The 12,066-nt window shown below is 40.2% G+C and overlaps 2 protein-coding genes across 2 annotated transcripts in view; both read left to right on the forward strand.

Moving 5' to 3' along the window:
- LOC120035255 (zinc finger protein 345-like) overlaps nt 1–10,238 on the forward strand; it is a 29,013-nt gene extending 18,775 nt beyond the window's left edge. Inside the window, exon 5 of the transcript XR_005474131.1 lies at nt 9,859–10,238. The gene's annotated coding sequence lies outside the window, so the exon portion shown is untranslated. The remainder of the gene's footprint in view (nt 1–9,858) is intronic.
- On the forward strand, nt 1,157–7,449 carry LOC120035260 (gastrula zinc finger protein XlCGF26.1-like). The gene is made up of 3 exons (XM_038982055.1): nt 1,157–1,250; nt 4,546–4,762; nt 5,182–7,449. The coding sequence occupies exons 2-3, from the start codon at nt 4,564–4,566 to the stop codon at nt 6,600–6,602; spliced, it is 1,620 nt and encodes a 539-aa protein (XP_038837983.1). The 5' UTR covers nt 1,157–1,250; nt 4,546–4,563; the 3' UTR covers nt 6,603–7,449.
- Nucleotides 10,239–12,066: the final 1,828 nt, after the last annotated feature.

Raw genomic sequence — 12,066 nt, forward strand, 5'->3', positions numbered from 1 at the left:
AACCTAGAGAGGAACCAGGCTATGAGGGGTGGCCAGTCCTCTTCTGGCTGTGCCGGGTGGAGATTGTAACAGAACATGGCCAAGATGTTCAAATGTTCACAGATGACCAGCAGGGTCAAATAATAATATGATTACATTGAGATATAGGCCTAGATTAGCCTGGCCCTTGGTCACCCCCCCACCTCATTATGTTCAGAAAATGAGCTGTGTTTGTTTTCAAAAAAGCACTTTGTCTCTAACTGTTTTCATGGAAGATGAACTTGAGATATATGTCTTAATTGCAGATTGGACCCCAGGTGTTTCTTTTGTCCTAGTTTAATCTTTTTTAGTACCTACAGATTATGGGGGCATTTTGTTATGTTGGAACTCTGAGCTTCCGCCCCATTTTTTGTTCAGAAAAAAAGCTGTTTGTTCAGGAAAACTTGAGCACTTTAAATGTTTCTAATTGTTTTTGTATTATGTATTCTGCTTAAAATCGTACTAAAACTGAGCACATATGACTTTTTATTGCTTTATATGAAATTAACGTGAGAAAAAAATATCATAATGTATCAAAAAGAATGTCGCAAAATCCTGTATTATGTTGGTAGATTGTCTTTATTGATGTCAGTATAGTCACTTTAAATACATTAAATAATGCTACTTTAATGTTAACATATCTTACATTACTCATCTCATATATGTATATACTGTATTTTATACAATCTATTGCATCTATGCCTCTCGGTCATCGTTCATCCACATATTTATATGTACATATTCTTATTCCATCCCTTTATATTTGTGTGTATTGGGTAGTTGTTGTGGAAGTGTTCGATTACTTGTTAGATATTACTGCACTGTTGGAACTAGAAGCCAAGCCTTTCGCTACACTCGCATTAACATCTGCTAACCATGTGTGACCCATACAATGGATTTGATAGTAACATGATAATAAAGGATAACAGATGCTATACACTGTTGTAATAATATAACATCACACTGCTGATAGAAATATAATGTAATGATAGCTGTCTTGTTTTGGTTGAAATATCTATTTTCGTTTGTTTTGCCTGACTTCTTTCCGTCAAAGGCCGGTAAAACATGCACAATGACTACGCTGATACGACGCTCACGAACATTTCCTGCGGCATCTCATAAACAAAACTCACTCGGAAAGTGGATACGTTTTTCCCTCTTGCGCTACGAGACCTCACCATTTCCTAAAGTTATTTTCAGCCAAACAATTAGCTACAGGAAATCAGTTCCAGGTAACCTATTGTTAATTATTATTATTTGTTTTAATGATGCTTGTAGCACGGTCTGTAAACCAACGCATTCAATGATGAAACGGAAGTTATTGCCGCGGCCTGTCTTTGTTGTTATCCCAGCTAGTTAGCCGTTAGCTAGCTAGCAACACATCTCCCGTCCAACCCGTTTGTGTAGCTAGCTAGCTAACATGCTAACTTTATTTCAGGGTCACGGTTGAAGTGTAACTTTTATTTCATAGTTAGGCAGCTGTCGTGTCATCGTGCGTAAAATGACTGTTGCGAGGAATTAGCTAACCGGCTGCTCCTTGTTTAGCCACAGGCCTTTTGGTAGGCCGTCATTGTAGATAAGAATTTGTTGTTAACTGATTTGCCTAGTTAAATAACTAAAACAGATGTTTGGTTTAGCTATTTAGGTAATCAGCTAGCAAAATTAGCAGGACTAACCGTTGCTAAACTAACGTTAACATGTGTTGTGCCGAAAATCACCCCCCTGCCAGAATTCAGCCCCCCCTAATGCGTGAACGCGCACGCACGCAATTCTACATTTTCTTGCCTGCCGAAAAGAAAATAGCCTTGCCGAACCCCCCCTTATAATTTCCTTAATTTTGTGTCGAGTCAAATACTTCCTGTGGCACACACTACTGGTCAACATGAGCTACCAAAATACTTTATATAGAACAAACTTCGCGTCAGGATATGCAACCGAAATGAATAATTAATGTATGTGTGTTATATTAAACGTAGACGGAGTAAACGTGATCAGAAATCTCAACAAGGAAGCAAATCGCAGCAATGAAGAATTGAGTGCGTCCGCGTTCACGCGAAGGGGGGGATTCTGGCAGGGGGGGCATTTTCGGCACAACACCAGCTACCAGTTTATGCAAACGTCGAATCCCAATGCTTCGAACACACCTACAGTGATTTTGCGCAAAATGGTGCGCAGCAACAGTTCAACCTTCAGCTACCATTTCTGCCAAGCCGTCCAGGAATACACTTTTATGTATATCAATTCAACGAATGCGCTGCCTATGCAAAGCAATGCTGTAAAGCAAGCACATTGTCCCGTTGGAAATGAATGAATGTACTTCTGGTGTACCAAAATACAATGATACTGTCGGTGTGATCAAGGTGTAACACTTTTTCAAGCAAATTAAGGAATATTGACATAACTTGTAGCGACATAAGAAACAAAATTCCATCAAAATAATAAAATGCAGTTGTGAAACAGGCAAGAATAAGTAAGTACTTCCGGGTCAAGAATGTTTTGGAATCCTTCAGAATAAGAGTCCCGTCATGGATATATGGATATACTGACAAGATGCATGTCTCTCCGCCCTAATAATGGGAGTAGTTGTCCACGCACGGTTGGCTGTCTAGCTCCCGCCTATCCTTTCTTTGAATTAGTTGATACATCTCATTATTGTAATCATTTTTTGAATATTTGATGAGGGTTGTTGACGCCAACCGCCTGTATTCAACGGAGCGAGATGGATCAAATCAAATGTTATTGGTCACATGCACATGGTTAGCAAATGTTAATGCAAGTGTAGCGAAATGCTTGTGCTTGCAGTTCCGACAATGCAGTAATATCTAACAAGTAATCTAACAATTCCATAACAACTACCCAATACACACAAATCTAAAATCTAAGTAAAGAAATGGAATAAGAATATATGCTTATAAAGATATGGTAAAGTCTGTATGTAGGTAGCAGCCTCTCTGTGTTAGTGATGTTTAATAGACTGATGGCCTTGAGATAGAAGCTATTTTTTAGTCTCTCGGTCCCAACTTTGATGCACCTGTACTGACCTCGCCTTCTGGATGGTAGCGGGGTGAACAGGCAGTGGCTTGGGTGGTTGTTGTCCTTGATTATCTTTTTGGCCTTCCTGTGACATCGGGTGCGGGAGGTGTCCTGGAGGGCTGGTAGTTTGCCCCCACGATGATGCGTTGTGCAGACCACACCACCCTCTGGAGAGCCCTAGCGTCATGCCGTGAACATGCATGGCCATCTCGAGACAATGTTTTTTCTAAAAGTTGTGTGTCACGCATGTCACGTGTCCTACTTATATCAGTACATTCGTAACCACTTAAGGATGACACAACTTCTTTTCGATCAAGTAAACCTTGTGTAGAAAATAAGCCATGACTTTTTTTGTTGACCAAAATCGACACTCTCATTGACCTCCATACAAAACTCTCTGCTTGGTGGGCAAAACAACGAGAAAACGCCACATGCTGGAGGGAGACAGATTTGCAGCCAAGTTGGGCCTCTCTCTTCCTCTTCCTCTCTGTGTATACTTTGTAAATAAAAGTATTTCTATAAGATATTATGTGATTTGTTTGTTTATTTGTTTATTTTTTCCAGACTAAATGGTCAACAATGTGTTCTGTGTGTAGTCCTATTAATTATTGTCCACAATTATCAATATATTTTATACTAGTTATCATACAAAGAATAATTAAAATATTTATATAAAATATTATTTATTTGTACATTTTTTTAAGTCTAAATGGTCAACAATGTGTGTACTCCTATCATTTATTGCACCTTACACAATTATGTACGTTGTGCTGCAGTGTCCATTCTACCCAGGAACACTTCTAGTTTCCAAGTCCAATGAGTTTACACCCACAGGAGCGTCTCTTTTTTCGTAATTGAATCGCAATTGGATATCTTGAAATTGGGGATTAAAAGGAGGTAAAATACACACACAAAAAAACTATTCTAAACTACTTTTAACAATTTCCACTGAAAATTATACAAAAACAGTGCAGATTGACAGTTTTTGCTGTTTGGTGCTGTCGTTGTTACCAAACTTTGTAGAATTTTCTGTTAGAAATTGTTCAAATTAGTCCTTGTGCTCCATGGAGTTGTATGGTTTGACTTTGTATTCATTGGTTTTTCATACATTTTAAAGTGACAACTCTGTGTCTACATCACTCTGTTACCTTGGAATTGCCCCTAATTCTAACACAAGAAAATGCTTGTCTTGCCTAATAGCCTATAGGCGAATGTTTGAATAGGCTCCTGAGGATGGGGTGGTAATTTCAATCACTGAGTGTATCATATATTAGTAATGAATTTTAACTGAATGTTTGTACTCAACAGCCAGTGTTTTTCTTCACTTATGGCCTCATCTGACTGGCTGTTGGCGTCAATCCTATATTTATTTTATGGAAAAAGGTTTCCTGCTGGACGGGATTTGCGGTTAGCTAGCTTAGATACATTTTTGTTGTCTTTTCCAGAGCTAAGGTTTGTGAAAATCACCCTGAGCTCTTTGGGTCTCTTTTTTAGATCCACCTCTAGCCTACCATGTTTGAACCGGGTTCTGGTTGTGGTGTTCCAGCCCAGAGAAGCTCACAGCGGGCTCCAGAGATGCTGTCAGTGACGCTGGGGGACTGCAGTCAAACATTGAAACTCAATGTGATTGTCAAGGAGGAGGGCGAGGAGAGAGAAATCAATGAGGGGGAGGAGGAAGAGAGAGAGGTGGACAGGGACTCTGTTGACTCAGGTAAATTCAGGCTAAAATCCTCTTTGGTTCAGAGAGTTGAACAGCCCAAAATAGCCATTGATTTTCTGGTTCATTAAGAAATGTAAACATATGTTTATGGTTGTTGAATAAAATGTTAATTCAGAATATTTAGGCAAGTTAGCTGGCAAACTCATTGATTCTGCTTTGTAGTATAACCCTCAGCAGTCTGATGGCTTGTAAGAGGGAAGGCGAGTGCCCCCAAAAAATGGCTACCGACCATTGCGCAATGCATTGTAATTTGACAATGGCGGCATTATCTATGTGCAATGCAACAAGCCCCTTGCAAAAGTATTTCTTTCAATACAGTGTTAATCCTAATTAATGTGGAATCCTGCATTAAGCTAAAATACTTTGTTCCTCTGTCTGTTTTTACCCTATATCTGTTCATATTCTTACAGCAGAGAGCCCCATCCCAGAATCAGTCAACGAACCCAGTTCCACAGCATCAATACTACCTGGTTGTGGGAGTTACCCCTGTCCTCAATGTGGGAAGTGTTTCAGTCGAGCAGGAGGCCTGAAGACTCATCAGAGGTCCCACAGTGGAGAGAAGCCTGCCAGTACTTTCAATGTGATTGTCAAAGAGGAGGAGGATGAAAAGGATATCGATGAGAAGGTAAAGAGAGAAGTTAAGGAAGAGCAGGAAACTAGTGGTGTAGTTGACCCAGATACATCAAGACTATCTGCTCGTGGTCGATTCCCCTGCCATCAGTGTGGGAAGAGTTTCCGTTCCTCAGGTAATCTAAAGAATCATCAAAGAGTACACACTCGAGAGAAACCATTTCACTGTGCCACATGTGGGAAGAGTTTCCGTGAAAAATTCAACCTCACGGGACATGAGAAGGTACATAGTGGGGAGAAGCCTTACCACTGCACCCAGTGTGGGAAAAGCTTCAATCGTTCTGGAAGTCTTAAGGAACATCAAAGAGTACATACAGGGGAAAAGCCTTATCACTGCTCTCTTTGTCAGAAGAGTTTTAGTCAACCAGGAAATCTTAAGAAACATCAGAGAATACATACAGGGGAGAAGCCTTACCGGTGCTTTCTGTGCGGAAATAGTTTTGGTTTTGCTGGAAACCTAAAGAATCATCAGAGAGCACACTGTGGAGAGAAGCCTTACCACTGCTCTCAGTGTGGGGAGGGATTCCTTCAACTAAAAAGTCTTAAAAGCCATCAGAAAATACATATTGGAGAGACGCCTGCCTGTACTTTCAATGTGATTGTCAAAGAGGAGAAGGATGAGAAGAAAATTGATGAGGAGGAAATGAGAGAAGTTGAAGAGGAGGACAATAGTGGTGTAGTTGACCCAGATACATCAAGACTGCCTGATCGTTACATCTGTCCTCAATGTGGAAAGAGTTTCAGTACCTCAAGTAATCTTAAGAATCATCAAAGAGTACACACTGGAGAGAAACCTTTCCTCTGCTCCCAATGTGGGAGGAGTTTCAGTGAGAAAGTAAACCTTAAGAGACACGAAAGAGTACATAGTGGAGAGAAGCCTTACCGCTGCACCACATGTAGGAAGAGCTTCAATCATTCAGGAAGCCTTACAAATCACCAGAGAATTCATACAGGGGAGAAACCTTATCACTGCTCACTGTGCGGAAATAATTTTCGCTTTGCTGGAGACCTAAAGAATCATCAGAGATCACACAGTGGAGAGAAGCCTTACCACTGCTCTCAGTGTGGAGAGGGATTCACTCAGCTAAGAAGTCTAAAAAGTCATGAGAGAATATCCATTGGAGGGAAGCCTGCCTGTGCTTTCAATGTGATTGTCCAAGAAGAGAAAGAAGTTGAGGGAGAGGAGAGTGATGTGAAATAAAGGTGAAGTGAGGATCATAAGCTAACCCTTTAGGTATTGAAATTCACACCTAACCTTGCAATGGTGTCTTTTGTGACAACATGGTCATGGGCAGCACCATTTAGGGCTATCTTCATCTTATTTTACTTCTATGAGTGTATTGGAAGTTCACAAATAGGCCTGTATGCTGGGGCTGAGTCTATATAGGCCTGTATACTGGGGCTGAGACTATATAGGCCTGTATACTGGGGCTGAGTCTATATATGCCTGTATACTGGGGCTGAGTCTATATAGGCCTGTATACTGGGCTGAGTCTATATAGGCCTGTATACTGGGCTGAGTCTGTATATAGTATATACTGGGGCAGAGTCTATATATAGTATATACTGGGGAAGAGTCTGTATATAGTATATACTGGGTCTGAGTGTCCCAAAATGAGTGTCCCAAATGGCGCCATATTCCCTCTGTTGTGCACTACATTTGACCATGGGCCCTATTTTTAGTGCACTGCATTTGACCATGTGCCCTATTCTGTAGTGCACTACATTTGACAATGGGCCCTATGGGCTATTCTATTGAATACAAAATAAGTCCATAGACTCCAGTAGAATTCAGTTGTGGATATTTTTTATACATGATTAAACTCAGTAGAAGGGCTGGTTTCTATTGACATCAAGTCTATTGTTATGTCATGATCTGGATGGAACCGGTGTTATTTAGAATATTGTTCTGTTCCGGAACAGTATAGATCCCTTTTGTTGTCAGTTCTGGTTCTGTTCCTTGAAATTCCGGTTTTCTTTTCTGTTCCCTGAACTGGTTCCAACCCCTTGTTTAGAATATTGTAAAGTATCCATTAAATAAATAATAAATTCTAACAAACTGTAATCTTCTTCTTCATTGAAGGTGGATGCTGTTGGTAGATTGTCTTTATTCATGAAAAGTCAGTATTGTATCATGGTGATGATAAATCACAAGAATAAAAGATGCCGTACATTAATTGTTGGAATAATATAACATCATACTGCAGGCCTGTGTGGGATTATCTACTTTACGCACAGTCTCTTCTCTACTCGTTCATCTGCCCAGAGAAGAGGCTACACCGGAGAATGTTTGTGAAGAATAAAGAGTGGTGCTCGTTTAATAAAGTTAGACCAAAACTGAATCAATGTAGGCTGAGTTTACACAGGCAGCCAAGATCTGATGGGAAAAAATGTCATGTGATTGGTAAAAAGACCAATGAATGGAGAAAAATAAACTCATTTGGGCTGCCTGTGTAAATGCAGCCATAATGACAGTATTTTACATTTGTTCTCACCCTCCTTTCACATTTCTCAACGTGAATTAAAACATATCTAATTCTTCAAGTCTTAGATCTTGAGTTATGTACAGTGTTATTTTGAAGTAGCCTACGGCGTTGTGAATGATGTACAGTGAATGAATTTTAGAGCATATGGTGTTAAAGAACTAGCCTGTCTTTTGTTTCAATAAAAGCACGTGGCCTATTGCCCATAGTGGCTCGCGTTGTTGAGTTTTGATGACATGGCATGAGAGAAAAATGCGATCATTCACAAAATCATCCAACTCAATCTCATTTTCCAACAGAAATAACAGCTAAAAGACCATACTAAACACTTTACAAATGTTTTACACAAAAGTGGTTGTGAAATTGTTTTTCACTCCATGCAACGTTGTGCTGGAACACAAGAGAACATCGACAATCAACAGTCAATTAGGGTGGTCGGCACTCTACTCTCCCCAGTCTGTCTATGGAGAGCGCTGCTCAAAGCGCTGAGTGCAATTTGTCAGCTTTGCCGTATTTAACTTAATACGTATGACGAAAGCACAGTCTTTCTGCATTTAAAAAGAAATGGTAATACCGTTTTAAAAGTGCATATCATCCACAATACTCTATTTTTACGTTTTCTGTTCTTCATCTCCCTTTCAGAAAAAAATCACAATCAAGTATTTTGAAGACAACAAAAATCGATGCTCAAATTGAAAGCGATTGATCAGCTTTGAATCTATTTGTTTTGTGTGAGAGAGAATGTGAGTGGGAATGGGAGGTGCATCTTGTGTTGATAGCAAGCCCCAAAGCTGATGGAGAGGAGAGGTGTGTGTGAGTGGAATGTGTGAGTGGATAAGTGGCTCACATCATGAATCTGATAGGGAGTGCTTTCCACAAACCTTTTAATCAGCTGAACACATTCATGCTAAGTTTTTTCGCAGATGTTTTACCAGACAGGGGCACGCAAAAGAAGATACCTTACCTTCCTCGCCAATAAACTGGCAGGGCGGAAGAGAGCGACTATGGCTCCCAATCCATGTGCAACACGCTGGAACTCATGGTTCTCAGCAGTGCAGTACCACTCAGAGCAGTATGGCCTCTACAATGGGTCTATGCTGTGTTGTCATGTGTTGCAGCCATGCTGTGTTGCTGCCATGCTGTGTTGTCATGTGTTGCTGCCATGCTGTGTTGTCATGTGTTGCTGCCATGCTGTGTTGTCATGTGTTGCTGCATTGCTGTGTTGTCATGTGTTGCTGCATTGCTGTGTTGTCATGTGTTGCTGCCATGCTGTGTTGTCATGTGTTGCTGCCATGCTGTGTTGTCATGTGATGTTGTGCTGTGTTGTTGTCTTAGATCTGTCTTTGTGTAGTGTTGTCTCTATTGTCATGATGTGTGTTTTGTCCTATATTTTAATTTATTTTAATTTTTAATCACAGCTCCCGTCCCCGCAGGAGGCCTTTTGCCTTTTGGTAGGCCGTCATTGTGAATAAGAATTTGTTCTAAACTGACTTGCCTCGTTAAATAAAGGTTAAATAAATAGAGATGGAAATACAGGTATGATTTAAATCTACATGCATTCTACAATTGCTTAAGTCATTGTCATATCATTGTAATTATGCCGTGATGTCATTTCATATTTCCTATGTTCCTCTTTTTTATTCCATGTCATTCACAGACGTGTGGCCAAAGTGCACCGCAGTCTGTAGAGAAACTCCACGAGATGCTACAAGACCACAAGATGCTACAAGACCACGAGATGCTACAAGACCACGAGATGCTACAAGACCACAAGCTGCTACAAGACCACGAGCTGGTTCAGTTGCCGCAGATTCAGCTGAACATCATGGCAGACAAGTGCAAAGTCATCCTGCAGCTTCTCCACATCTTCCAGAGCAGACACCCCGTGACGACAAAGATCTTTAACTATTGAGAGGACTTGCAGATGAATATTGTAGCAACAAATAACTACAGAATGATGCTTATTTCAGTAAGGTACCACGAGATGAACTGGATGCCTTCTTGACCAATGTAGGACCAGCAGCACTGAGAGCCACAGTGAGATGGGGTGGTGGATTTGGATATCTTCTGGAATGGTCTTCAAGAGAGACTTCCTGTGCTGAGCACCCTGACCAAACGCTACAAAGATGCAGTCTCAAATTCAGCTGATGCTGAGCGAAGCAACAGTGTCTACAAACTTGTGTTGCCCAGCCGTAGGCGATCAACCTCTAACAACAACCTACGAGCCTTGGTCTTCATGTACCACAACCAACGACTCCGCAGTGGAGCAATTGATATGGAGGAGGATCAATCAATCAATCAAATGTATTTAAAGAGCCCTTCTTACATCAGCTGATACCACAAAGTGCTGTACAGAATCCCAGCCTAAAACACCAAACAGCAAGCAATTCAGGTGTAGCATGGTGGCTAGGAAAAACTCCCTAGAAAGGCCAGAACCTAGGAAGAAACCTAGAGAGGAACCAGGCTATGAGGGGTGGCTAGTCCTCTTCTGGCTGTGCCGGGTGGAGATTGTAACAGAACATGGCCAAGATGTTCAAATGTTCACAGATGACCAGCAGGGTCAAATAATAATATGATTACATTGAGATATAGGCCTAGATGAGCCTGGCCCTTGGTCCCCCCCCCCCACCTCATTATGTTCAGAAAATGAGCTGTGTTTGTTTTCAAAAAAGCACTTTGTCTCTAACTGTTTTCATGGAAGATGAACTTGAGATATATGTCTTAATATATGTCTTAATTGCAGATTGGACCCCAGGTGTTTCTTTTGTCCTAGTTTAATCTTTTTTAGTACTTACAGATTATGGGGGAATGCATTTTTTTATGTTGGAACTCTGAGCTTCCATCCCATTTTTTGTTCAGAAAAAGAGCTGTTTGTTCAGGAAAACTTGAGCACTTTAAATGTTTCTAATTGTTTTTGTATTATGTATTCTGCTTAAAATCTTCATAAAACTGATCACATATGACTTTTTATTGCTTTATATGAAATTAACGTGAGAAAAAAAAACATTGCAAAATGTTTCTCAGAATTTCTGAAAAGCTTCCACAAAACCAAACATTTTCGGAAGTAGAAATCAGAAAAGAATGTCGCGAAATCCTGTATTATGTTGGTAGATTGTCTTTATTAATGTCAGTATAGTCACTTTAAATACATTACATAATGCTACTTTAATGTTTACATATCTTACATTACTCATCTCATATATGTATATACTGTATTTTATACAATCTATTGCATCTATGCCTCTCGGTCATCGCTCATCCATATATTTACATGTACATATTCTTATTCCATCCCTTTAGATTTGTGTGTATTGGGTAGTTGTTGTGGAAGTGTTAGATTACTTGTTAGATATTACTGCACTGTCGGAACTAGAAGCCAAGCCTTTCGCTACACGCATTAACATCTGCTAACCATGTGTGACCCATACAATGGATTTGATAGTAACATGATGATAATAAAGGATAATAGATGCTGTACACTGTTGTAATAATATAACATCACACTGCTGATAGAAATATAATATAATGATAGCTGTCTTGTTTTGGTTGAGAAATCTATTTTCGTTTGTTTTGCCTGACTTCTTTTCGTCAAAGGCCGGTAAAACATGCACAATGACTACGCTGATACGACGCTCACGAACATTTCCTGCGGTATCTCATAATCCAGACAAAACTCACTCGGAAAGTGGATACGTTTTTCCCGCTTGCGCAACGAGACCTCACCATTTCCTAAAGTTCTTTTCAGCCAAACAATTAGCTACAGGAAATCAGTTCCAGGTAACCTATTGTTAATTATTATTATTTGTTTTAATGATGCTTGTAGCACGGTCTGTAAACCAACGCATTCAATGATGAAACGGAAGTTATTGCCGCGGCCTGGCTTTGTTGTTATCCTAGCTAGCCAGCCGTTAGCTAGCTAGCAACACATCTCCCGTCCAACCCGTTTGTGTAGCTAGCTAACTAACATGCTAACTTTATTTCAGGGTCACGGTTGAAGTGTAACTTTTATTTCATAGTTAGCCAGCTGTCGTGTCATCGTGCGTAAAATGACTGTTGCGAGGAATTAGCTAACCGGCTGCTCCTTGTTTAGCCACAGGCCTTTTGGTAGGCCGTCATTGCAAATAAGAATTTGTTCTTAACTGATTTGCCTAGTTAAATAACTAAAACAGATGTTTGGTTTAG

Source organism: Salvelinus namaycush, unplaced genomic scaffold (assembly GCF_016432855.1).
Source record: "Salvelinus namaycush isolate Seneca unplaced genomic scaffold, SaNama_1.0 Scaffold10, whole genome shotgun sequence".
In the NCBI taxonomy this organism is placed as follows: Eukaryota; Metazoa; Chordata; class Actinopteri; order Salmoniformes; family Salmonidae; genus Salvelinus; species Salvelinus namaycush.

What these genes read in the sequence shown, in the direction of transcription:
- LOC120035260 (XM_038982055.1), top strand. Translation starts at nt 4,564, where the DNA reads ATGTTTGAACCGGGTTCTGGTTGTGGTGTTCCAGCCCAGAGAAGCTCA. An exon ending in CAGGGACTCTGTTGACTCAG is followed by an intron (nt 4,763 to 5,181) that starts GTAAATTCAGGC and finishes ATATTCTTACAG; the next exon opens with CAGAGAGCCCCATCCCAGAA.